Genomic DNA, 26,731 nt, shown 5'->3' with positions numbered 1-26,731 from the left:
ATATATAATAGTTTTTGGTTTATTGTTCCTGAAGCTTTTTGAACACTTTATATTTAAAGGAGTGCTCTCAAACTTTCTCTCACGCTTGTCTGATATTTCCCAGCTAGAGATTTATTTGTTTCTAAGCTGTGGGAAGAAAAAGAGAGAGAAGGAAAGAAAATCAAACCCAATTTTCTCATACTCAGAGCCAGCCAGCCCAGCTCTACTGTCCTAAACTCACCGCCAAGCTCAGGGGACCCACAAACAAAGAGACAGAGGGATGGAAAGATGAGAGGGTGATAAAGTGAGAAAAGGTCTAGAGGAAGGAGGGAAGCATGGTGATAAATGAAAACATGAGCTTTGAGGATAGGGACCATGGAGATGTTTCTAGGTCATCTTTAGTGAAGCTGACTCCCTCACTTCATTTTACATACACAATCCTCTGATAAGGGAAAAGACGACAGAGAGAAAACAACACCAACCCTTTTAAACCATCTTAAATATAATAAAACAACTCCAACTCAAACCATTTACCTTATGCAAAAATACTGCAGAAAAGTCTCAAGCAAACAAAAAATGAATCTTAACAGAATTGTTACAGTTGAACAGCGAGGCCCTGAAAGCTAAATTTTTTATTTTAAACAGAAGAGAACTAGAAGAGAGTTGAAATTTGATAAGGTATGAAGAGCAGAGAAAGAAAAACAAGTAGCAAGTGACTTTAATTGGTTTAATATGATGTGTTATGTAACAGGGAAAGTCCTGCAGGTCAAATCAACCAAATAACATTAGTGGAATCTCAGACACAGAGATGCAGCTAATGTTATCAAAGCATAAGATACATGTCAGAAGATCGAGAATGCAGTTACAAAAGAGCTGAATGTTTATGTCAGTGTTAGAGATATTAGTAGAGGTCAGACTGGGTCTGAAGGGGAAGAAAAGGGATAATGTCACTCACATCCATCAACAGGGGCAGCCGTGTGACTCTCTGCATGGGAAGGATGAGGAAGGAGATCATGGGAAGGTTCCGGCAGTCTGGGTGGGCCTCGATTCGTGTCAGTACCTCCTTAAAGGATGAGCTTTTATTTCTGAAGGGATAAACAGACTGTTAAACTAGTGATGGGCTGCAGAGTGTGATGTGATTGCAATTGGAATTGCATTTTTCATAATTGTGTCTCGAGACAATGTTTCAATTACATGAAACAATGTACATATTTGTTAAACATATCCTGACAATATCTACAACTTTTGTCACAATGTGACTTTTTATCTTGCAATTGTGAATTTATCAAAGTTACACCTATATCTTGCGTTACTATATATCTTATAATTGTGATTAAATGTGACTATATCTCAATCTGATTTGATCTGCCAATTGCGACTTTGTTTCTCTTAATTGTGACTATATCTCAATGTGACTGTCACAATTGCAAATTTGTTTCTCTAAATCACAACTATATATTTTAGTGTGATTTCATATCTCACAGCTGCAATGTAATTTCTCATACTTGCATCTTTATATCTCACAATGTGATATTGCAACTGCCACTTGACTATTTTTATTTTTACTCTGAGGCAGAAAAAGGCTTCATAGAAATTTGATCTCTGTCCAGAAAAAGCTTCAGATCTGCTGGGCTAAAGGGTAAAAGTCAGAGGTGACTTTCAGTCGAATCAGTGACGAGTTATGTGTATATGTGCTGTACTCACAGGAGCCTTTGCAGGGTCCTCTGCTGGTACACTTCATTCGAGCAGTATGTCACATAGGGGTCAAAGTTTGCCTGAGCATGCCTTGTAACAATGTCACTTATGTCATCGATTATGATGTTCTGCTGGTGCCGATCTTCAAGTTCCTTGAAAAACCTGGAGGGAAAAAGGAAAGAATACAATTGCATTAGGGTGTTAACATGCGTGACATGCCTCACATAACATCAACATGAGTCAATGAGGGGAGCAATGTTTTAGTCATTCCGCATGCACAAACACGCATATACACATGCAACACAAAGCCAGGAAACTGTTCTAACACCTCCTTCCCCAGCCTATGATCACATCAGAGCACAGGACATCCCAAAGCCGCTCAAATGACCAACCAGGGATGGCAGCATGGAAATCATACACACATGCTCTTCCTGACCAGACACGCACTTCATGACCCGTCATAGGGTATTCACGATTTTTCAGTAATCCAGAGGATGCAGCTCAGAGCCATCTGTGCTGGAACCCAGCGTGACCTCTAGTTCACAATCTCACAATAGACCACAGAAAGACACAACCTGAATGCTAAATCTGGAAGTGATGTCAGTCAGGTTGTTAGCACAGGGTCTGTGACCCCGGGACCTATCTACGGGTGTTTGGAGCCCTATCAGCTTTACAGAGGGACAAGAGTTAACCGGTGAATTCCAAATGAACACGACTCAAAATAAATTTGTGCAAAGGATAAAGTTGTAACGGTAGGTGTACAGAATAAACACAGTGTTTTACTGAAATACCAAACTGTCACTTCAAAACCGAGGTATGTATCGAACCATCACTTTTGTGTATCGTTACACTTCTAACAAAGGGTATAAAGCAAACATCTATTTCTGGTCTTGGGGGTTAAAACAGTCACTGAAAGCAAAGTTCAGCTGCTGTGTCAGGGAAAATCCATCAGAGGAGTTTTGAAATTTCTTTTGACTTACAGTACAAAAGTCTCTCTATCCACAGCAAAGGAATCTGAGCTTTTATGTGAGCAATCCATCACACAAGCCAACCCACACGGACACATATGCAGCAGGCCATTTCAGGAATGCTTTGCACTTCTGTTCTGGTGCAGAATCAAGGCAACTGTACATGTTCATGTACATCTGTTTATCTGTCATTTATAGCAGGCCCAGTGCCTGTTCAAATGAGACCGAATCATGTTCAGGAATCATGGAGGATCAGAGGGAAAGTCCCATTTTGTGCACTATATTCAGCCAAATTGAAGTACATCATCAATGACATTAATATCACATCAACTAATTACTGCAATGAGAGGTACATAAAGACAAAAAGAAGGACTAACTAACTATTCTGGATGTCCTTTGTCTTTGGCTCTCTATCAATGTTTGTTTGTAATGTGTAAATGTGTTTGTTTATTTGAAACAATATGGGCTCTAGTAAACTGATGATATTTATCTTGCTTATAGAGGAAAACATTAACAACACAGTTCAATATTTCAATATGTCTGTGGTTTGCTGGGCCTAATTTATACTTAATCAACATCATGCCTCTGACTGTAAGAGACTTCTCGCTTTTTATTTATTGTTTACAAATCAGAAGCACAGCTTGGGCTAAATAAATGAGTCTCATCGTGAAACATCTTGCCAAACCAGTCCTTGAGAAGAAAACCTTGTTGTAAAAAAACTGCAACTCAGGTGACTCAAGTTTGAGTCCCGACTTGAGGTCATTTTCCTATCTTGTTCCCCTTTCTCTCCTCCCCATTGCTTCCTGTGTCATCTACACTGCCCTATCCAAAAAAATAATTATAACTTTATTAAAAACATTGTGCCCTTGAGCAAGACACTTAACCTCAGTTTGCTCTAGGGGGATTGTCCCTGTAACTAGCATACTGTGGGCTCTTGTACAATTGTCTTGTGTCGTGTCCACACAGCTTTCAAAGTATAAATCACCCGTGGATAAGCGTGAATGGATAAGTTTGACGTGCACTGCAGTACAATTGCTTTTTTTATAGTCTACCAGCCTTTAGAGGGCAGCACTGAGATATGTCATTTATAGGACATTCGCTTGGAAGTATAGAAGAAGAAAAGTAGCAGATCGCCACTGTATGTAAAGTTTAGCACAAGAACCTAAAAGAAAATGTTGCTTTGTTTACTGTTCTTGGAACAGCATGCTATTTTGTATTGCTCTTTCTGCACTCTGATTATTGCACAATATATCACAACTGTGTATATTGCCACTGTAGCAAATTAGCTCTAAAGAAATATTAACAATCAATCATAACTTGTTATAATTGATTATGAATATTTGGATCAGCTAATAGAATTAACTTAATGTAGTAAAATTAATATTACAATCAACCCACCTGTTCGTCCCATGAACACTCAGAGTAAATTGTTTATTAATTCTAAGAAATATTCATTTCCGGCGTAGAGAAATGTCTTTCTTACTGTACAGTACTACTAAGAGCCTGTAGTCAAAATCTAAATCATAAAGTAAACTTTGTTGCAAGCAGAGAATCAGAACCAAATACGTATTGTGCACAAGTTTTATTAACTAAATCATGAACATAACTAATCTAAACACAAATACATACATGCATAGGTAAAATGGTGAGTGACAGAATGAAACTGGAAGCAGGAAATGGAACTATGGAAAAGATTCATTGGACCTGAAAAGAACCATCAGCTTATCATTTAATGTATACTTGCATGGCCTTTGCAGTGAAACATATCGTAAAGTTCCTGAAGAAGGACTTTGAGTCTCAATCGATTTCTTCGCCGTTGACTGAAGAAAAGTTGGTGAACTTGAGTGGTTTGTTTGACTCTGTTCTGGTTGAAGGTTTTTTCTCTCTCCATGAGCACATGGCTGAGCACATGCAAATTGTGGCCTGCCGTCCCTGGGCCGGAGAGGCCACGCAGGCAACCAAGGAGTGAGGAAGTCGGAAGAGTTAATGGTTGCCCATTCAGTGATGGTAAAGTTGCAGTTTTCTTCTGAGTTGGATTGAAGAAAATACAGTCTGACTCTGTTGGGAGAGTGAAGGCATAGCAGGCTGTGGTCACGGCCTGCCGGTCCCCACAGACATCAACCAGAAGAAGCAGCAGTAGAGGACAGAAGAAGAGAGGCGGGGTTACTGTGAATTTGTCTCTAATAAAGCCTGAGAAAAAACCCAACTCTCCGGGTTTGCTTGACCAATGAGAAGGGTGGAATTTCCAAGCGGGAAAATTCCTCTGTGGTTGATTTATGAATCTTTGTTACCAGCGCCTCTATTTTTGAGAATTTTCTGAAAATGACATACCCAAATACAAATGTCTGTAGCTCTTAAACCCTATGGTCCACATTCATAACTCTGATCTTTTTTTTAAACTAGACACTTGAAACCTTGTTACCCAAGAGTCATTATAACTCAAAGTAGCATAGGAACAGAGTAAAACAAGGTAACATTTACATGAAAGTGACTCATGATTTCTTTGAATGAACTTCACTTAGGGAAAAATTGATCAGACTTTTATGTTAAAGGCCTGAAAACACCATAAAGATAAAATTGAATGTCTGACCATGTTTTGATTAAAATTTGAGGATGATACTCCCAAAAATGAAGTTTCTGTAAGCTTTTATTCAAGAAAAGTATAGGTGTCCTTTCCAAAAGGCCATTTGGAGACTCCAAATGGACACCTGGCAACCAACCACTTGACATAAGGAGTAAACACTACATAGGCCTACTACATACATGTATATCAATTCAGAACTGTTCTGCCCATCAAACCACACAAGAAAAAACGATTTCAGCACAACATTTGAACATTTTAACAAAATACTCCTTATTTTGAACAATTCTAATAACAAAAACAGTGAAATAAAACATTTCTCACTGTAACTAACTCTTACAAGAGAGTAAATAAGTAATAATTACTTTTGAACTTTATTTTTATTAGTCTCCTCTGTTAATGTAATGAGTCCTTTATTTCCGTCTTCATAGTGGAACGTTAATCTCGCATCTAGAAAGGTGGGACTTGTTAGTGAGACGCACACACTGAAGGAAAGGGGAAAAAACCTCATGTCGCTCTAAAACACTCTGAAGTCGAAAAGTTCTAAAGAAAAGGAGGGGATAATTAAGCACCTAGCTGGAACGGGAACAAGGTATTGTGTTTGGTTTGTTTAATGTTTATGTGCATTAATATGTAAGATAATTTATTTGACTTGAAGAAGTGTTTAAATGTGTATCGCTTATGTCATGTGAAGTTATGTTAACAAACTTTTCAGCATTGTTAATACTGACTGAGGTAACATCATAAAAGGGTTTTTATGAATGGCTATTTGTAATATTGTTATATATTGTTGTATATATAAAATATATTGTTTAATGTGGCCTTTGGCTAATGTTTGAGTTCGTAAGAGCTAATTTTATGTTATTTATCTGTCCTGTAGATCTTACGGTGTTTCAAGAAGAAAAAGGTGTAAGAAAATAAAGGCTTTTTTGAAATATCAGTAAGCTTCACCATTGTCTGGCTGGGGTTTAGCTACAGTAAGAGCTTCACCCGCATCGATACTGACGACGTGTTGTCTACGATGGGCCACGGAGGGTCTTCATGGCGCCGGCTACAGTTTCTGCTACATCGTGTCAGCATGGACTCATCAAGCTGCATCCTCACGCCTCGCGCCTGACCTACGTTGGACAGCGGTCTCACGGATTCGGTGCAATGGTCAAGTACAGCCTCATTCACGGACATTGATGCAGGACTGTGAGTATTAACCCACTATTATACAGTCTATAGTACAGCAATAAGGCGAACAACGGATTAACGGCTTCTCGGACTGAACATTTAATACTTACCGACTCCGCAACGAGAGCAACAAAAAGCTGTGGTGACATTTGCACTCAGGCCTGCGTGCATCCACATGGACTCTTTCTAATTAAGGACACATAGACATTTTTTATTTTTATTTTATTTTTTGGACTTCACTTTTTCATTTCTTGCATTTTGGATTTAAGAACTTTGATAACTTTGTTTATTGTGGTATTTACACTGACAGTTATTACAGCTATTTGAGTATCTTTATGTAAATGCATATGTGCTAGCCACTTTAAACTGATGTTCTGATATTTTAAGTTTATACAGTTCATAACGAGGGCTTTATTATATCTGCTAAGGGGTCTTCTTCTGCCATTAGAGTTTAAAAATTTTAGGTGATAATGTCAGAGTCAGGTAATGAGATAGAGGTGGAGGAGCAGATGGCTGGTTATCAGCATGAAGATTTACAAGGTGAAGCCCACATAATGGTAGACTCTTCAGAGAGACCGTGTCTGAAGGAAACAAATGAAGCTAAACAACAAAGTCTAACTGATCTCCAAGGCAAGCTTAACAAGGATGACAATGCTCTTGAAGGTCCAAGACGCTCTGAACGCACACGCCATCCTACAGAGAAGATGCGCGCACATCAATATGATGAGGCTAAGAAAAAAGAGAAAAGGCTGTATGCCATGTACGAGCAGTGGAAGCTCCACACACGGAAGGCAAGAGATCAGCTAAAGACTTATATGTCAGAGAGTCAGCTCTGGCCTCTCATTGAAGAGCTTAAGAAAGACAAAGAAGACGTAATGAACATTTATTATGAAATTCGAAATCTCACCACACCCTCCACCGACATAAGAAGAAGAGTTGATACATGTGAATCGGTGACCACAGAAATCATCAACATTGCCTACAGCAGAGCTATAGATGATGAAAGCGGGTTTAATGAGCAGCAGGAAAGACACCGCCTTCATGAACTGCTCCGCCATGACTATGCAAAGTCTGTCTATGGATCCGCAGCTTCTTTTATAAGTCACAGCCAGTCTGACCACTACTCCATAACTTCAGTCATGACAGCAAAACGCGCAGATGCTGCAGCTGAACTAGCAGTGAAAGAAGCAAATTATCAGATGCTGCTAGAGGAAGAAAGGCAAAAAGAATCCATAAGAGAGTTAGAGGAACAACAACGCAAGGCTCTAGAGGCACAAAGGCGTGAGTTGGAGCGACTGCAGGCAGAGAAAGAGATACGGGCAGCTCAAGCCAAGTTGAAGATCTACGAAAAGGAGACAGATCACAAGGATGCTAACTATGTTATAAAGGAAAGGAACATGGAAGCAAAGAATGTGCCTGGATCTACAGTGCCCCCCTCTCAAGTTGCATCGCCCCGTTATACAGACATTCCCTCTCTCGCTCAGATCCTTCAAGACAACATAGCCTTAAATAGGCTTCCTGTTCCTGAGCCATTTGTCTTTAATGGCGATCCTATACAATTCATTGAATGGAAGGCAGCATTCACCTCACTCATTGATCAAAGGGCAATCACACCAGCTGAAAAACTATACTACCTGAAAAAATACGTTGGTGGCCCAGCACGGCAGGTTTTAGATGGCAACTTCTACCGAAATGACAATGAAGCATACCAAGACGCATGGGACAAACTGAATCGTCGCTTTGGCCAGCCATTCACCATTCAGAAAGCATTCAGAGAGAAGCTCACCAACTGGCCGAGAATTCCATCAAGGGATGCTGAAGGACTGAGACGCTTCTCAGATTTTCTGAATGCTTGTCAAGATGCCATGCCTTATGTCAAGGGTCTCGACATATTAAATGATTGGGAGGAGAATCGGAAGCTGGTTCACAAATTACCAGACTGGGCAGCTTTAAGCTGGAACCGACAAGTCACGCAAAGCCTAAATGAAAATCAAGAATTCCCAAGTTTCAAAGAGTTTGCTAGATTCACGTCAAATGAAGCTGAGATTGCTTGCAATCCCATTACGTCCTTTCATGCCCTTCGTTCATCAGATTCTATCACTGAGAAGAGAAATCTCAGAGATGTGAAGAAAAACAAGGTTAGTGTTCTTACTACTCAAACAGTCACTGACAATGAAAATCACAAGTCAGAACAGAGGAAGGTTAAGACTTCATGTATCCTTTGTCAAGATAATAGACACCAGCTTCATGCATGCTCCAAGTTCACTGAGATGGTCTTGGTTGAGCGACGCAACTACATAAAGGAGAAGAAACTCTGCTATGGATGCCTGAAACCCGGCCACAGCGTGAGAGACTGCCGTCATCGTCATTTTTGTGACCACTGTAAGGGAAAGCATCCTACAGCCCTGCATGATGACAACTATAAAAGAGAAAGGTCTACAGCAGAACCAGAGACAAATCGAGGCGCTGCTGCAACATCACTCAGTGTAGCAGGTGAAGGTTCATCAAACACATCAATGGTGATACCAGTCTGGGTTTCATCTAAAAATGATCCAACGACTGAGAAACTTGTCTATGCACTACTCGACACTCAAAGCGACACTACGTTTATTGACCAAGAAGTGAGTGATGGTCTTAATGCTGACAAGTATCCAGTGAAACTGAAGTTGACGACTATGAGTGGTAAGGATACAGTGCTCACAAGCGAAGGTGTTTCTGGACTTCGTGTTAGAGGATATAGTTCCACAGTTCAAGTTGATCTTCCGGTTGCCTATACAAAGGACTGCATACCTGTTAACCGCTCTCACATTCCCACTTGTGAGACGGCTAAACAATGGAGTCATCTTGCAGAAATAGTGGATGAAATCCAACCACTGAAGGACTGTGTAGTAGGTCTTTTGATCGGCTACAACTGTTCAAGAGCTATGGCACCAAGGCAAGTCCTTTTAGGAGAAGATGAGGAACCCTACACTGTAAGGACGGATTTAGGATGGAGTATTGTAGGGCGCTCACTACAAACCCATGATGCGTTGAGCACACATCATCTGTGTCACAGAATTACAGTTAAGGAGCTACCTCCGATAACTCCTACCGACGTCATTCGCATTTTAGAGTCTGACTTCAAAGATGGCAGTGACGACAGCAAAATTGTGTCACAAGACGACATCACATTCCTCAACATACTGGATGAGGGAATAAGGAAAAATATACATGGCCATTATGAGATGCCTCTGCCCTTCAAAACCAGACCCAGCTTGCCTGACAACAAAGGCTCAGCTATGACACGCCTCCTTCACCTTAAAAGGAAATTGCAACGGGATGAAAGGTATAAGAAGCATTATGTTGAGTTCATGGAGGAAGTCATCGGAAACGGAGATGCTGAGCAGGTCAAGGACGGTGGGAGTGAAGGGGAGAGATGGTACATTCCCCATCATGGTGTGCATCATGCGAAGAAGCCAGATAAACTTCGTGTAGTGTTCGATTGCTCAGCTAGATACAAGGGAACAAGCTTGAATGATCACCTCCTCTCTGGGCCTGACATGTTGAACAACTTAAGTGGAGTTCTCATCCGTTTTCGACAGCACCCCGTTGCATTGATGTGTGACATTCAGAAGATGTTCCATCAGTTTCATGTGTACGAAGCTGATCGCAACTTCCTGCGCTTTCTTTGGTGGAAGAAAGGAGACTTGAACTCACAGCCCAGCGAGTTTCGCATGAAAGTGCATCTGTTCGGTGCAGCTTCCTCTCCGGGATGTGCAAATTATGGGATGAAACATCTAGCTAAGGAGAATCGTGACATATACACTCAAGGCTCGAGATTTGTTATGAGGGACTTTTATGTAGATGATGGGCTCGCAAGCGTCGAAAACACTGAAGATGCTATTCAGCTTGCCAGGGAAGCTCGTGAACTCTGCGCCATGGGTGGTCTCCGTCTACATAAGTTTGTGTCTAATGACAGAAAGGTATTAGAGAGTATACCACCCTCCGAACGAGCAACCAACGTGAAGGATATGGATCTTGCATTTGATGATTTGCCACTTGAGAGAGCTCTCGGGATTCAATGGGATGTGGAGTCTGACCGCTTCAGGCTTAACGTCAGCCTCAAGGAACAGCCTGCAACTCGACGCGGCATTTTGTCTACAGTGGCTTCTCTGTACGATCCTCTTGGGTTTGTGGCGCCAGTCGTCCTCAAAGCGAAGATCATTCTTCAGGAGATGTGCAGACGGGGTACTGGCTGGGACGATCCTCTCACTGACGAGCTTCGCCCAAAATGGGAACAATGGAGAAGTGATCTAGCCCACTTAGATAATTTCACCATATCCCGTACCTACTCACCTGCTGGATTTGGAAGGGTCTCAAAGACAGAGCTGCATCACTTCTCTGATGCCAGTATGAAGGGTTACGGCCAGTGTTCATACCTGCGACTCCAAAATGAAGAGGGTGATATTCATTGTGCCTTAGTTGTAGGAAAATCACGTGTCTCTCCAACCAAGGTCACAACCATCCCAAGATTAGAATTGACAGCAGCAGTTGTTTCCGTGAAGATAAGCAACATGCTTAAGGAGGAATTGGGATGTATTAATGCTGAGGAGTTCTTCTGGACCGACTCTAAAGTGGTCTTAGGTTATATAAGAAACGAAGCACGACGATTTCACACGTTTGTGGCTAACCGGGTTCAGAAGATTCAGCTCAGCTCAGCCCCACAACAATGGCGATATGTCCCAACGAATGAGAATCCTGCTGACCATGCTTCTCGGGGCTTAACTGCCAGTGAGTTTTTGTCATCCACCTGGCTCACTGGGCCCAAGTTCCTATGGAACAAGGAAATAAAGCTGGCTACAGATGAAATACCAGAGTTAACCGTCGGAGATCCAGAGGTCAGGAGTGTTCTAGCGCTCAGTACCAAAACCACTGAATGTGTGAGCCTCGTTGATCGCTTGTCTAAGTTCTCATCATGGTCGCTAGCTACGCGAGCGGTTGCACGCATTCTCAGGCGCATAAGCAAGAACAGATCAAACAGTCTCACCACTGTAACAGAACGAGAAGAGGCAGAACATTGCTTAATCAAAGATCTGCAAAAAAATGTGTATCAAGAAGAGTTGGAACTGCTGAGCAAAGGGATCCCTCTACCATATCACAATCCGTTACATGCTCTTGACGCTTTTCTCCACGACGACGGTGTCCTCAGGGTGGGAGGGAGGCTGTGCAACTCCTCTCTTCCCAACTTCATCAAGCACCCTGCAATCATTCCCAAAGATCATCACATCACGAGGATGATTATTGCCTATCACCACGAGAAGATGAAGCATCAAGGTAAAGGTCTTACCATTAATGAAATAAGGCGCAGCGGCTACTGGATTACAGGAATCAACCGGGCAGTTGCATCCTACATTCGTCAATGTGTCACCTGTAGACGGCAACTCAAACCTATGGAAGAGCAAAGGATGGCCGATCTACCCCCTGAACGGTTGGAGCCATCACCTCCCTTCACTTTCTGCGGTATGGACTGCTTCGGACCATTCCTTACAAAGCAAGGAAGAAAAGAGAACAAGAGGTACGGTCTTCTTTTTACTTGCCTTAGCTCCCGTGCTGTTCATATTGAGATTCTTGAAGACATGTCAACAGATGCCTTCATAAATGGCCTTCGATGTTTCATCGCCATACGTGGTGCTGTTCGTCAGATCAAGTCTGATCAAGGAAGCAACTTCGTAGGAGCCAAAAATGAGTTTAGAGAAGCTCTAAAGGAAGTCGATGCAGACCGTCTGGCTGTATTTCTTGCAGAGAAGCAGTGCGACTTCAGCATGAACGCACCCCATTCTAGCCATGCCGGAGGAGTGTGGGAAAGACAAATAAGGACAGTGAGAAGCGTTCTAAGGTCCACTCTTGCCCTTTCCTCTGGTAGACTAAATGATGCTTCGCTACAGGCCTTTTTCTATGAGGCTATGGCTATAGTCAACAGTCGTCCTCTGACTGTTGACAATCTCAGTGACCCCCATAGTCTCGAACCACTCACTCCTAATCATCTTCTGACGATGAAATCCGTCCAGGCCTTACCTCCCCCAGGTGAATTTGTCAGAGAAGATGTGTATGGCAAGAAAAGGTGGAGACATGTTCAATATCTAGCAGAACAGTTTTGGAGTCGATGGCAAAAGGAATACCTTGCCAATATTGCTCTCAGACAGCGCTGGCATGCTCCAAGAAGAAATTTACAAGTAGGAGATATTGTAATCATGAAAGGAGAGGATGTGCACAGGAACGAGTGGAGATTGGGTAGAGTTTCAGAAACCACTACTGACAAAGATGGACTTGTACGGAGAGTTAAAATCCAGCTTGGTGACAGTAAGCTTGGCAAGAAAGGTGAACGTCTTCACAAGGTGTCCGAAGTTGAGCGCCCAGTCCAGAAGCTTGTTCTGCTGCTGGAGACTAACTAAATCTGCTCCTTCCCTCCATAGCGTATAATATTACATAGTTATAGTTTAGTTTCCAACTTTGGCTTAAGTTGACTTTGTTCTTATACGGGCTCAGGGAAGGCAATTTTCAGTTAAAATCATTCGTGCCTAATGCAGTCTGTGTACCGTTCCATTATTCACTCATGATTGGTGGGAGTGTAACTAACTCTTACAAGAGAGTAAATAAGTAATAATTACTTTTGAACTTTATTTTATTAGTCTCCTCTGTTAATGTAATGAGTCCTTTATTTCCGCCTTCATAGTGGAACGTTAATCTCGCATCTAGAAAGGTGGGACTTGTTAGTGAGACGCACACACTGAAGGAAAGGGGAAAAAACCTCATGTCGCTCTAAAACACTCTGAAGTCGAAAAGTTCTAAAGAAAAGGAGGGGATAATTAAGCACCTAGCTGGAACGGGAACAAGGTAATTGTGTTTGGTTTGTTTAATGTTTATGTGCATTAATATGTAAGATAATTTATTTGACTTGAAGTGTTTAAATGTGTATCGCTTATGTCATGTGAAGTTATGTTAACAAACTTTTCAGCATTGTTAATACTGACTGAGGTAACATCATAAAAGGGTTTTTATGAATGGCTATTTGTAATATTGTTATATATTGTGGTATATATAAAATATATTGTTTAATGTGGCCTTTGGCTAATGTTTGAGTTCGTAAGAGCTAATTTTATGTTATTTATCTGTCCTGTAGCTCTTACGGTGTTTCAAGAAGAAAAAGGTGTAAGAAAATAAAGGCTTTTTTGAAATATCAGTAAGCTTCACCATTGTCTGGCTGGGGTTTAGCTACACTCACTACATGTATAGACATTCCAGAAGTGATCATTTTCCAACTAATGTATCAAATATATAAAAAGAAAAAAAAATTGTTTTAGAACATTTGTAATTACAACAGTGGTTTTTACTCAAATAAATTACAATAAACTGATAATAATAATGAATATCCTATTACTTTCTGCTGCTTTTCGCCGCTGCTCCTCATCACCTTCGTCCAAAACACCACCACATCTCTTCTGTAGTCAACGATCCATGATAGAGATGTTCAGATATAAGCGTTGGAGTAAATCTGTGCGTTTATACGAGCTCCGAGTGGCGAAACAATGCGCTCGGTGTGTGTGTCTGCGCGTTCTGTGTGTGCGTGTGCGCTCTGCGTGTGAAATGGCAAAAGCGCACGTGTGAACGAAAACTTTGCGCACTTGAATTTGACGAATCTGCTTGCATAAACTGTCTATCACTGCCATCGATTTTAGTTGGTTAATACTCCCATCAATCAAAACTTTGCTGACTAGACATTGGCTGGCTTTATCCAGGCTTTTATCCAGCCGAAAACCAAGGTGCAAGAGTGACAGGTTGCGCAGCCTGTAAGGCGTTCCCTTTATGTTTTGGTCAAAAACAAAGCCTGTGATTGAAGGAGAGAGAAGGGAAATGTCTCATTTGATCCGGAAGACTTTAAACTATGGGGGAGAGATGGCTTTTGAGTGTTGGAATATGGATTAGAATTGATATTTAATTGAAAAGATAAGTATTGCCGTTCATTTTGTTCATGTTTACAATACCAGTCCTTCCCCTTTCCTCTCTGGTGTATTGATTGCAAAAACAAGTTCAGAACATGATTCTTGAGTGTTTTAGCTTTCAAATGATGCATAGTTTATGATAGTCAGTTGAATATTTGTTATAAAACAAAGGTAAAAAAAAGTAATAAAAGTATAGACACGTCCCCACGGCCCGTGTACATCGTTCATGTATAGACCATATCGCCACTTTGCGTATCATCATCGAGCAATCCATCGAATGGCAGACTCCTTTGTATACGACCTTCGTTGACTTTGAAAAAGCGTTCGACAGTGTCGACAGGGAGATCATCTGGAAGCTAATGCAGCACTACGGAATCCCGCAAAAGCTCATAAACATCATCCAGCAGCTTTACAACGAGAAGCTGACAGACCCCTTCGCAGTGAAGACAGGAGTGAGGCAAGGTTGTATGCTCTCGCCGACAATTTTTCTGATCGTCATAGACTGGATCATGAGAAGAACCACAGAGGGCAGCAACACAGGCATCCAGTGGACCTTTACCAAACATCTAGAGGACCTGGATTTTGCGGACGACGTCGGCCTCCTGTCCCACAAACAGCAGCATGCACAGTCCAAGTTAACATGGTTAGCGGAGGAGGCAGAGAAGACCGGCCTGAAAATCAACATCAAGAAAACAGTGGTGATGCGGATGAACAACCGACTACATCAGCCACTGCAGCTACAGGGAGAAGACCTGGTGGAGACCGACCGCTTTGTGTACTTAGGAAGCGTGGTCAACATTGATGGCGGCGCAGATGATGATGTTAAGAGCTGGATTAGCAAAGCAAGGGTAGCGTTCAACACCCTGCGGCCCATCTGGAACTCCAAGGCCTTATCCCAGCGTAACAAAGTCCGCATCTTTAACACCAACATGAAAGCAGTCCTCAACTATGGGTCCGAAACATGGAGGGTTACCAACATCACCACCAACAAGATACAGACATTTGTCAATAAGTGCTTGCGCCACATCCTCAACATCAGGTGGCCTGAGAAGATTTCCAATACAGACCTATGGAGCAGAACCAACCAGAACCCAGTCGGCAAGGACATCAAGAAAAGAAAATGGGGGTGGATAGGTCACACACTTCGCAAACCAATCGACAACGTCACAAGGCAAGCACTAGACTGGAACCCACAAGGAAAAAGGAAAGTGGGACGGCCCAAACAGACGTGGAGAAGGTCAGTCGAGAGCGAAGTGAAGGACGCCGGAGTGACATGGACTCAGCTGAAGAAAACAGCCCAGAACAGAGTGCGTTGGCGTGGTGTTGTTGCAGCCCTATGCTCCATAAGGAGCCCACAGGAATAAGTCAAAGTAAGTCATGTTTATTTATAGATCAGTTTGTCTATAAATTAATGCAACAAAGTCTGTTTTAAGGTCTGTTTCTGTCTTCCCTATGGTCTCTGTCTTGACCACATGACCACATTTTTAACAGCAATAAAACCATCTTATCTGATGGTAGTCATGGTTCTTGCCCTAGTTGGGGGGAAGGGACCATAGATCCCAGAGTGGGTTTTAAAGATTATTTGATAAGTATAACAAATAATTGTGTCTGAATTGTCTCAGTGGTTACTAGTAGACTCTTCTTTCTCAACATTCACCTTACGCATGCGCAGTTGTATACACACCATCTGCTCAGACACAAAAATTGGTCTGCACACGGATGGGGTGCGCCAATGTAAGTGGACGAAAATGATGTCACACGGACAGTACCGCAGCCCGTCTAGAAACGTGGACTTCTGAAGTATACTTCACACTACTGACTATTACAATCTGCAGAATGTAATTTAACAAGAAAACATGTTAAATGGATCCGAGAGTACTATACCCTAACTGACAGCTGAAAGCAAAATGAAATTAGCTATTCAATAAAACTCTGATAATGTATACAAGCTGTAGTTTTGCCAAGGCATTTAGCTCAAAACTTATTTTACTTTGACTAAGAATGCCATAACCCCTCTCTCATGGTATGTTTACGCATTTGGTTTGATTATAATGAACTCTGGAGCATTTGCTCTGTTAGAGCGGTTCTATTTTTATACAAGTCTATTTTTATATAAGTCTGAATGCTGCGATCCGAACCTTGGTGCGCACCAAACAAGCGAACCGAGGCCCCTGAAGAGGTGGGTCTTGAATCGATCCACTTCCAAACAAACTCTTGTGCGGTTCGACTGAAATATGAACACAAAAGACATCTAAACACGCAAAAAAACAGGACGTAATGTCACAAGATTTAACCCTAAAAAGGATAGAATGCTCAAGCATACCTTTTTTTCTCATAATAGGAGCATAATAGGATTACTGTTCAGTACAGGTGTCGGAAATGACTCCTTGCAGCAGTTCTTTGTTTGTGTGGACAACAGAGAATTAGTCCTGCTACTGTTTTGACTCTTTTACACATTTTAAGTTCTTCAGGAGTTGTCAGCTGGTAGAAATGCCATCATATGTACACACATAGAATGAGTGCATTTAGCGTAGCACACAGTATTGTTTTGGATGTTCGGTAAGTTCTGTTGCAAAATATACGTCATAAAAGCTGTTTATTTTTTACGTATCATTAGGTTTGGTCTAAAAAATGACAGTGTGAACGCTAAGCGTTTAGGACTAAATGTATCATTTTCTTTTAATATCCGAACCAAACTAACCAAGAGAACCGAACTACAAATGAGAACACTCCCTCAGACATAACACAGATTTAATAACCTCAGACAGTATGCATTAAATGCAATTATCCCACAAGTTCATTATGTTTTACTGGAACAGTGCTCACTGCCAGATGTCTGTAAATGTTTAAAGAATTTAGTAAATATTTAATCCATCTGTGTGAACATAGTCGGTTGGACTTTGATCACAGGTTTTATGTGCACTGGCCACAGCAGTGAACAGCTCTGAGGGATATTTGTGAAGACAATTAAACTTAAGCAACATCCGAGCTCTGTGTTTATAGGATAAAGCTGGTACAGTGTAGAAGTACAGGACATCTAATTTAGTATTACCTCTAAAGACATATAGGTATAGGTATTTTCAGATTTCAGACATTATATCACAAGTCATAAATTGCACACATCCATATCGAAAATGTGAATTTTGATGTTGTATCATTTTTAAATATAAGTAACCAGATAAGAATGTTTGGGGTGCGAGTGTGGACATTGTACATTGTAGAGCAAAACATTCAAGTAACGTCAAGTTATGTTTACCACAGACCTCACTCATATATTGAAAACCCCAATAATAAAAACCCATAGGAAAATCTTGAGGAAAACAGTGGCGATTTAGTCTTCAGGGTTTTTATGTCATCTCTGCAGAACTCTATTAGTGTGGGATGAGCATGTGTTAATGAGGCTCACCAGCTGGACTGTTCCTCACAGATGGAGAATATAAAGTGAAACCATTTCTTGTGTTCTGAAAATACAGCACTGTGCTTCTCACCAGAGGTCAGCAGGAATAAATCCTGTCCGCAGGGCATTAACAGATCAGAACATTTGTTCATGAGTGTAGGCAGCAGGGATCAGGGCCATAAAAGTGTTGGGATGTGGCATGGACAACACTGACAGGCAGTACATATGACAGGCAGGCAGTACAACACTGACTGACTGACAGACACACACACACACACACACAAGATTTTGTCATTTTAGTTCTCTTCCTGTTCACTGACCAGATGGGTGAAGGGCTGAGAGAGTGTCTACATGAAAACAATGGTTCCAAACATACGAGAGTCAGCTAAATGTTCCAGTATGTAACTGATTATACAATGAGAGTTCTATGGTAAATGGAGGTTTTCAATACTGAATGTCCATCTAGATATCTAGTTACAAAATATCCGTAATGTGAAATAGTTTCAAGTGAAAAAAGGGATATTCAGCAAGTAAAAAATAAAAAAAACGTATGGTGAAATTTCCAGGGATATGGGGATCTCAATGTGGCTGTGAATGTGTGTAAATTGTTATATTGTACACATTTTCAGTGGTCAAAAACCAAATGTGTGTCACTTTTACTTTTTTTTTTCTTTTCTTTTTTTTCTTTTATTTTTTTTCTTTTAAAGATGTCAGCCTAGTAAATGTCATTCCTAGTAATATGCATGCTAATTAGCAACTAGTTAATAGTGAGAATTGGACCCTAAGCTAAAGTGTTACCAGATATTTCAATATCCTTTAAGATTTGGGTTCTAAACCAACTTTTCTTTTGACATCTTCGTTTTTAAAGCCCTATACGGTTCACTCCCTGAGATATGGGGGAACTCAATGCAGGTCCATGTGCAAATTGTTGTATTTTACCCATTTTCAATGGTCACTCTGCATGCAGCTAATACTTAATACATTTAAAGAGGAAGAACAAATAAATACCTTTATTTATTCACATAAAAGCAATAGTCACTATTTTGATCTTTGAATGTCTATACATTGTCATTAATAATAAGAATCATCATGGCAATTTAAGAGGTGCAATACATTTATTTCTTTTTTGGATTTTTAGAAAGGGTCAACTACAAAGCTCTGGAAGACAAATTATACTTTGAATGTTTTCTTTCTCAAAGTGATACCATCTACCATTGCTGATTGAAGGCACAAAACAATGCCTGGATTGTGGCTTGACCGGTACACAGCACTCATCACAACGTCCTGGCCACTTGAATGATTTGGAACCCACATGGGTCATGAAGGACACAAGAACATCCTGCCTATCATCACCACACTTAATGCTGCAAATATACCACTTCTGATTGTACACTGCAGCAATGTACTGTCCGGGCATGTTTCATGTTAGGCAGATGGACTAAAGTGCCAATGGTGTCAGCAAAAATTAAAATATAGGGCTTTTTCACAGTGTTTAAACCTGGGTTATCATAGTTATAAACCTTGCTTTTAACCATGACTGTTGACACCACAAATATGCAAATAAGAACAGTAACCCAGGGTTTGGGAATGCACTGTGTGACACGTCTGGTTATGAATACCAAGTATTGATTGTTAACCCCAGGAATGTATAAGCAGTGTAAAACATGAAATAGAGGTGGGCGATATGGTAAAAGTATCATATCATAATAATATTTTTTCAGGCAGGATCATGATCTATGATCTTAACACAATTCTTTTTATGTTGGTTTTTAATTCTATTTTGCGATATACTGCAGTACGGCCAAACTAATAAGGTGATAAAAATATAAAAAGCCATATGACCAAAATCTTATTTTACTTGATTTTCTTTCATTTTCTTTCATTGTTAAAAAACAAGAACAAAGATGAAAACAACAGGACAAGTGCAATATAAGAAAGATACAAATAAAAAGAAACTGCTAAAAAAATTGTGAGTAGGTAGATTTAACAGCAGTATCAAGTAAGAAATTGAAAAATCAAATGTAAAAACTAAAACTGCATAGTCTTCACTGTATGAATGAACGAATGAATGAACAAATGATTGTATCTCTTTTTATTTTTTCATTTTTTATACACATTAAAAACTCTGCTGTCACTGTTTCTCTGCTAAATTTACCTACAGTCATTTTTTGGAAGATATGTACTTTTAAGAGTACATTTAAAAGTGAGTACTTTCACTCTTATTCATATACATTTATTGACAAAAATGTACTTTTACTTAGTTATACTCGGTGGCGTTACTTATGTTACTTTATTCGTAATGCAAATGTTAAAGGCATCCTATTATGCTTTTTCACTTTTTCACCTTTAGTTAGAGTGCAACGTTGCTGTTTGAGCACAAAAAAGATATGCAAGGTTACGAAGCTCAAAGTCCACTCCAAAGGGAGATATACTATATTGCCAAAAGTATTAGGACACCCCTCCAAATCATTGAATCCAGGTGTTCCAATCACTTCCATGACCACAGTTGTATAAAATCAAGCCCCTAGGCATGTAGACTGCTTCTACAAACATTTTCGAAAGAATGGGTTGCTCTCAGGAGTTCAAGCGTGGTACCGTGATAGGTTGCCACCTGTGCAATAAGTCCATTCATGAAATTTCCTCACTACTAAATATTCCATGGTCAACTTTTAGTGGTATTATAACAAAGTGGAAGCAATTGGGAAAAACAGCAACTCAGCCACGAAGTGGTAGACCACATAAAATCACAGAGTGGTGTCAGCGCATGCTGAGGCGCACAGTGCGCAGAAGTTGCCAACTTTCTGCAGAGTTCAATAGCTACAGACCTCCAAATTCTGTGTGGCCTTCAGATTAGCTCAAAAACAGTGCCTAGAGAGCTTTGTGGAATGGGTTTCCATGGCCGAGAAGCTGCATCCAAGCCTTACATCACCAAGAGCAATGCAAAGCGTCGGATGCAGTGGTGTAAAGCACGCCGCCACTGGACTCTAGAGCAGTGGAGACGTGTTCCCTGGAGTGATGAATCGCACTTCTCTCTCTGGCAATCCGATGGACAAGTCTGGGTTTGGCGATTACCAGGAGAACGGTACTTGCCTGACTGCATTGTGCCAAGTGTAAAGGGGGGGATTATGGTGTAGGGTTGTTTCTCATGGGTTGGGCTTGGCCCCTTAGTTTCAGTGAAATGAACTCATAATGCTTCAGCATACCAAGACATTTTGGACAATTTCATGCTCCCAACTTTGCGGGAACAGTTTGGGAATGGCCCCTTCCTGTTCCAACATGACTGTGCACCAGTGCACAAAGCAAGGTCCATAAAGACATGGATGAGCGAGTTTGTTGTGGAGGAACTTGACTGGCCTGCACAGAGTCCTGACCTCAACCTGATAGAACACCTTTGGGATGAATTAGAGCGGAGACTGAGAGCCAGGCCTTTTCGTCCAATATTAGTGCCTGACCTCATGAATGCACTTCTAAAAGAATGGTCAAAAATTCCCATAAACACACTCCCCTAAACCTTGTGGAAAACCTTCCCAGAAGAGTTGAAGCTGTTATAGCTGCAAAGGGTGGGCAGTCATGTGAAAAACTTTTGGCAATGTAGTGTATTTTATTTAACAGAATCCACTTTCCAAGAACTACAACAAATAAAATAATTTGGACTACAATGTGTTTTTCACATAGTGGCGCTATAAGCCATTTTTTGCAAAAACATATTTATTTGAAGTCTTTGAAGTTTAAAGGGATAGTAATTTACTCATTCTGAAGTTGTTTCAAACATGTATGAATTTCTTTCTTCTGCTGAACACAAAAGATATTTGAAAGAATATGGATAACCAAACAGTAAATGATGACATCATTTTCATTTTTGGGTGAACTATCCCTTTAAGACACGCTTGCTATCAGAATATGCAAAATGAAAACACTCGCAGGACTTTCTAAAATTTACAGATAAGAATATAACTATAAAATTAAAGTTATGTGCTGAGGAAAACACATGCCAGAGGTATTAACCCTCTGAGGTCGGCAAACGCGCGGGCGCGTTTTGCTGGATTTTCTCCACATTGTAGCACTATAAACTTAAATTACTCCGTCATTTATGGTCATACAGAAAAAAGAAATAAAAAAAGAATCTGTGATATTTCTACTTTTGTATGTGTCCACTTACAATCAAATCAAAACATTGTGCTTTTGTAAAATAAAGAAAATAAACAGGGTGTGCGTTCTGCCTCTCCGTCGCGGTGAACTTTTTTTTCTTGAGCACGTCTATAAACTGAAACAAAACTCAGCGAATACTTGTCACACATTTATGAGCCATATACCTTTATAAACATTTAAGTGTGTACTTTTAAATGATCGGATTCAAACTGAAAACAAATATTCTCTGTTTAAGTAATTTGTATAAAACCAACAAGATGTCCAGTTTCTCAAACGCTTCCTAATTATTTTTAATTTACCACGCCCACGAGCGCAAAAGAGATTCACATGCAAATCTCCACATGGAATGCGATCGCGCTCATTACCTCAAAAACAAAACACCAAAACACTTCACAAGTCTCGGCTTTTCGCCGAGTTTGAAAGACGCGCCTGAGCTTACATTGGATTTACCTCAGAAGAAGAAGAACGCGATTTGAAGACAAGAAAGATGTAAGGTAAGAAATTCTTACATATTAGTTTGCTACTGTTGCATAAATTTCACATTGCAGTTTAACTGTTGCTAGATATATGGTGAATATTATAATATTTAGACCCGTGTTTACTGTTACTGTGTTTGTGGATATCTACTCAAACGTAGATATGTATATGGTAACCATAATGTTTTATATTTGAGCGCGATCGCGTTTGAATGTATCATATTTTGGATCGTGATCGCGTTTGAATGTATCATATTGTAACAGTATAAAACGTTACTTGGTGTTGTATATGTTTTTTTTGTTTTTTTTCTTGAAAATGAGACATGAGCCGACGTGCGTTACCACTAGCAGCCACTTGAGGGCGCTAGAGGTAATAGATTACAGGATATAAGCCCGATCACAGACGAGCAAGTCAGTTGTTTTGGTAGAGGGAAACCCTGGTTAAACTCATGGCTACCTACCTTCTCATAAGTCCTGTTTGAGAACCTTAAGTTTACGCTCAAACGTGAGTATACTGTTTAATAAAAGTTTGAGATGTCATGTACTGTAAATTACAAAGGCTAATGTGAACTATTTGTTTTTTATATAGAAAGGACTTTTAGGACACTTTGGATTTGTTTGTTTGGTACCTTTGTTGGTCCATGCTGCATGTGTGATCCTTAATTGGTCACCATTTACCACTCGGTCTTCCATAAGCAACGTGGGTTTGCTGCTACGGATCTACAGGGCTGCCTATCTCCATTTCACACTCTTTTGGATTACTGGATTATAACATTGCATCGCTCTCAAATAATCGTTTGGATCTCAGTCATCTCATCTCCATCATTGTCCTATTCATCGAACTCTGATCAATCGTGATAAGTTTCATTTTATTGACTCTCTCTCTTATGCTCAAGGACAAAGACTGCTTTGGTGTTTAAATTGATTTATCTGTTGTGCACTTGGGAATAAAGCAAAATAGAAAAGTATTTGTTTGATGAAGTGGTTGTATTTTCAGTACACGTCGAATTCTGTTGAACCCCTCAGATGTATCATCTTAATTTAAGGGAGGTGTTACAGAATGGCGCCCGAACAGGGACCTGCTTGAGCTTTTGTGGGATTCCTTGTATTTAAAAATAAATTTTGACGGTACTGAAAACCCTTCACAAACAAATATTCCTAACAATCGTCTGCTATGGAAGAAAGAGAGCATATCTCTGATTATTCTGATGAAGCTTTCATTCATCGTAGGGATCCTGTGACAACTTTAATAGATACTTTTAGCGATTTGTACTTAGATTCAGAGGAAGAAAGGGAAGGTAGAGTTGAGTCACCAGACCATAGAGTTGAACAAGATGGCGAAACTGACGACTTACCCTTGCCTCCCCCGCCTCATGATTTTCAAGAAGATAAGTTACAATTCGGCAGTGATGAAAATGTCCAACGAATGAGTAGTATTGAAGAGCACCTTGTGGATCTGGAACACCGAGTCAGTGACTTTGTTACCTCAGAGACATTGAACACGAAACTGAGAGCATATGAAGACAGAATGAATTATCGTCTAAAAAGAGAGATAGATCGAGTTCACCAACAATGCTATGCCAAAATTGATGATCTAGCGAAGGGCATGGTGGATTGTTTGAGACGACGTGATAAACAGCTGGAGCAACAGTTCAAGGCTATCCAACCGGTCATGTCAACTCCTGTTCATGTCAGCACAGATGCATCTCACAGAAAATCTCACGCACCCTCTAAGATTACCTCAATACCACAAGATACAACGAGGCAAGTAACACATCTTTCTTCAGCATCTCATCCACCTTCTGTTAAAATGGATTTACCTACCTTCAGTAATTTGATTTCAGAAGACCCCATTGAATTTATAGATCGCTTTGAAGAGTATAATGAATTGAGACCCATGCCCCACGAAGAGGTGTTGGCAGCACTATCTGTGAGTCTTAAGGGAACTGCTAAGAGCTGGTGGAGAGCAGAGAAACAGTATATTAGAGATTGGGATTCATTCAAAGAAAAATTCCTGTTTTCATTTTTGAATGAAGACCACAAGGAAGTTGCTGCACAGAAATTGGCAAATTACCGACAGAGGGTCAACGAATCGGTGAGAGACTTTGCTTTCAATTATAGAGCGATGTCACTGAAAATTAACCCTTTGCTGCCTGAAGCTGAATTAGTGCAGGCAACGTTAAGAAACTGCAATCCGCGGTTGGCATCACTGTTGAGGGGAACGGTGAAAACTATTGATGAGCTGGTTCGTCTCGGTACCCAAATAGAGAGGGACTGGACTGAGAATAAAAGAAGGTGGAATCAAGAGAAAGGTGAGGAACAGAAGAAGAGTTCTGCTGGTGAGAAAAATCAGTCTAATCGCCTGATGCTGCTTGATCCTGCTGCTGGCTCTCAGTGTAATAATGTACTGCAGGCACCCTTGGTTTTAAATCACTCATTCTTCAATGCGGTCATTGATACGGGAAGCACTTTTTCTTTGATGCAGCAGAAAGTATGGCAGAGACTAAAGAGAAAGGATGAGCTTTTGACCAGAAGCGATCAGACATTCATGCTTGCTAATGGCCAGAGTCAAAAAGCTCAAGGTAAAATACTCTGGGAATGTGAGATGTATGGATCAAAACACGAGGTCACATTCTATGTGATGAATGATGAGGATTTGGCAGTACCTATCATCTTAGGTTTGAATTTCCTTAAAGAAGCCAAGGTCACCATTGATTTTAATACTTCACGTACATCTCTGCCTGATACTAACTCCAGTCATCCCATGAGTTTTAATAAAACGCACGAGTACCCTGCTGTACGATTTTATGCTGCCCAAGGAGAAGTTGAGTTGATGTGCGATGAGAAGTCGAAGTTAATCGATCAAGTAGTAGAAAACTCTCAGGCGGCAGTCAAGGTAAAGAATCAATTGAAAACTCTCTTGATGGAGTGGCCTTCAGTATGTACCACAAATATTGGACGTACAAGCCTGATCAAGCATGAGATTAAAACGATTGACGAACTTCCTATAAGAAAGAGACCATATAGAGTTTCGAAAATCAAAAATGATTTTATTGAAGAGCAAATTAAGGAGTTGCTTCAATTAAAAATCATCAAACCTTCTACATCTCCATGGGCCTCACCAGTGGTAGTCGTAGACAAAAAAGATAAGGGATCTAGGTTATGCATTGATTACCGAGGTCTGAATGCAAAGACACACCTTGATGCATACCCGATGCCTCAAATCACAGACATTCTGGATTCGCTCCAAGGAGCCAAAGTGTTTACCACGTTGGATTTAAAGAGTGGTTACTGGCAAGTCGAAATGGATCCTGCAAGTGTACAAAAGACGGCTTTCATCACAGCTTCAGGCCTATATGAATTTTTATGTCTTCCTTTTGGCCTGAAAAATGCTGCAGCGTCATTCCAACGGCTGATGGAACAGGTCTTGAGGGAGCATAAGAACAAATGTTGTATGGTCTATATTGACGACATCATTATATACTCACCAGACATTCAGTCTCACCTGCATCATCTCAAGCAAGTGTTCCAGAGTTTACACAACGCCGGTCTCACGCTTAACCTCAAGAAATGTAAGTTCATCTGTTCTTCACTGGACTATCTAGGACACACTATCACGGCAGATGGAGTTAAGATGAATGCAGGCAAAGTGGAGGCGATCAAGACATTTCCTACTCCTAAGAACTTAAAGGAGGTTCAGCGATTTCTGGGTCTAGCAGCTTGGTACCATCGTTTTATCCCTGATTTTTCTAGTAAAACAGCACCATTGCACGCACTGAAGAAAAAAGATGCAAAGTGGAATTGGACTGAAGAGTGCCAACGTTCGTTTGAGCTGATTAAAGATGAACTTACTAAGGCACCTGTTTTAAACACACCTAACTTTGAATCTTCTTTTAAAGTACAGACTGACGCAAGCGATGTAGGTCTAGGAGCTGTGTTAACACAGGAGGCTGATGGCCAGGAGAAGGTAATTGCCTACGCGTCACGTTTGCTCAGAGGTGCTGAGAAATCTTATTCAACATCAGAAAAAGAGTGTCTTGCAGTGGTATGGGCTGTAGAGAAGTGGCACCATTACCTAGAGGGCAGAGCATTCGAAGTGATCACAGATCATGCTTCCCTAGTCTGGCTATTCCAGCATCCAAAACCAACATCTAGACTGGAAAGATGGACTATAAGGCTGCAGGGGTATCATTTTGCTGTACGGTACAGAAGAGGACAATGTAATGTAGTACCTGACGTATTGTCCAGAAGGTATGCAGTTGAGGCACCAGCGGTGGTGTTACATACACCAGCTAAGGGCGGTTTTAATCCTGTCACGTGTGATTTACCAG

The 26,731-nt window shown here is 40.7% G+C and overlaps 1 protein-coding gene across 2 annotated transcripts in view; it reads right to left on the bottom strand.

The window, feature by feature from the left end:
* Window positions 1–26,731, bottom strand: part of LOC311089316 (rho guanine nucleotide exchange factor 26-like) — a 99,271-nt gene that overhangs the window by 30,032 nt on the left and 42,508 nt on the right. For both annotated transcript variants that reach the window (XR_014607671.1, XM_084123916.1), the window contains exons 7-8: window positions 1,684–1,836; window positions 935–1,064 (exon numbers count right to left, since the gene is read on the bottom strand). Coding sequence is in view for 1 of the 2 variants with exons in the window: in XM_084123916.1 (XP_083980042.1) it covers window positions 935–1,064; window positions 1,684–1,836 (283 nt within the window). In the remaining variant the exon portion in view is untranslated. The remainder of the gene's footprint in view (window positions 1–934; window positions 1,065–1,683; window positions 1,837–26,731) is intronic.

Source organism: Abramis brama (genome assembly GCF_963993115.1).
Source record: "Abramis brama genome assembly, chromosome: 9".
Lineage (NCBI taxonomy): Eukaryota > Metazoa > Chordata > Actinopteri > Cypriniformes > Leuciscidae > Abramis > Abramis brama.
Note: the sequence above shows the minus strand (reverse complement) of the source record. Positions and strands in the feature narration are given on the sequence as shown.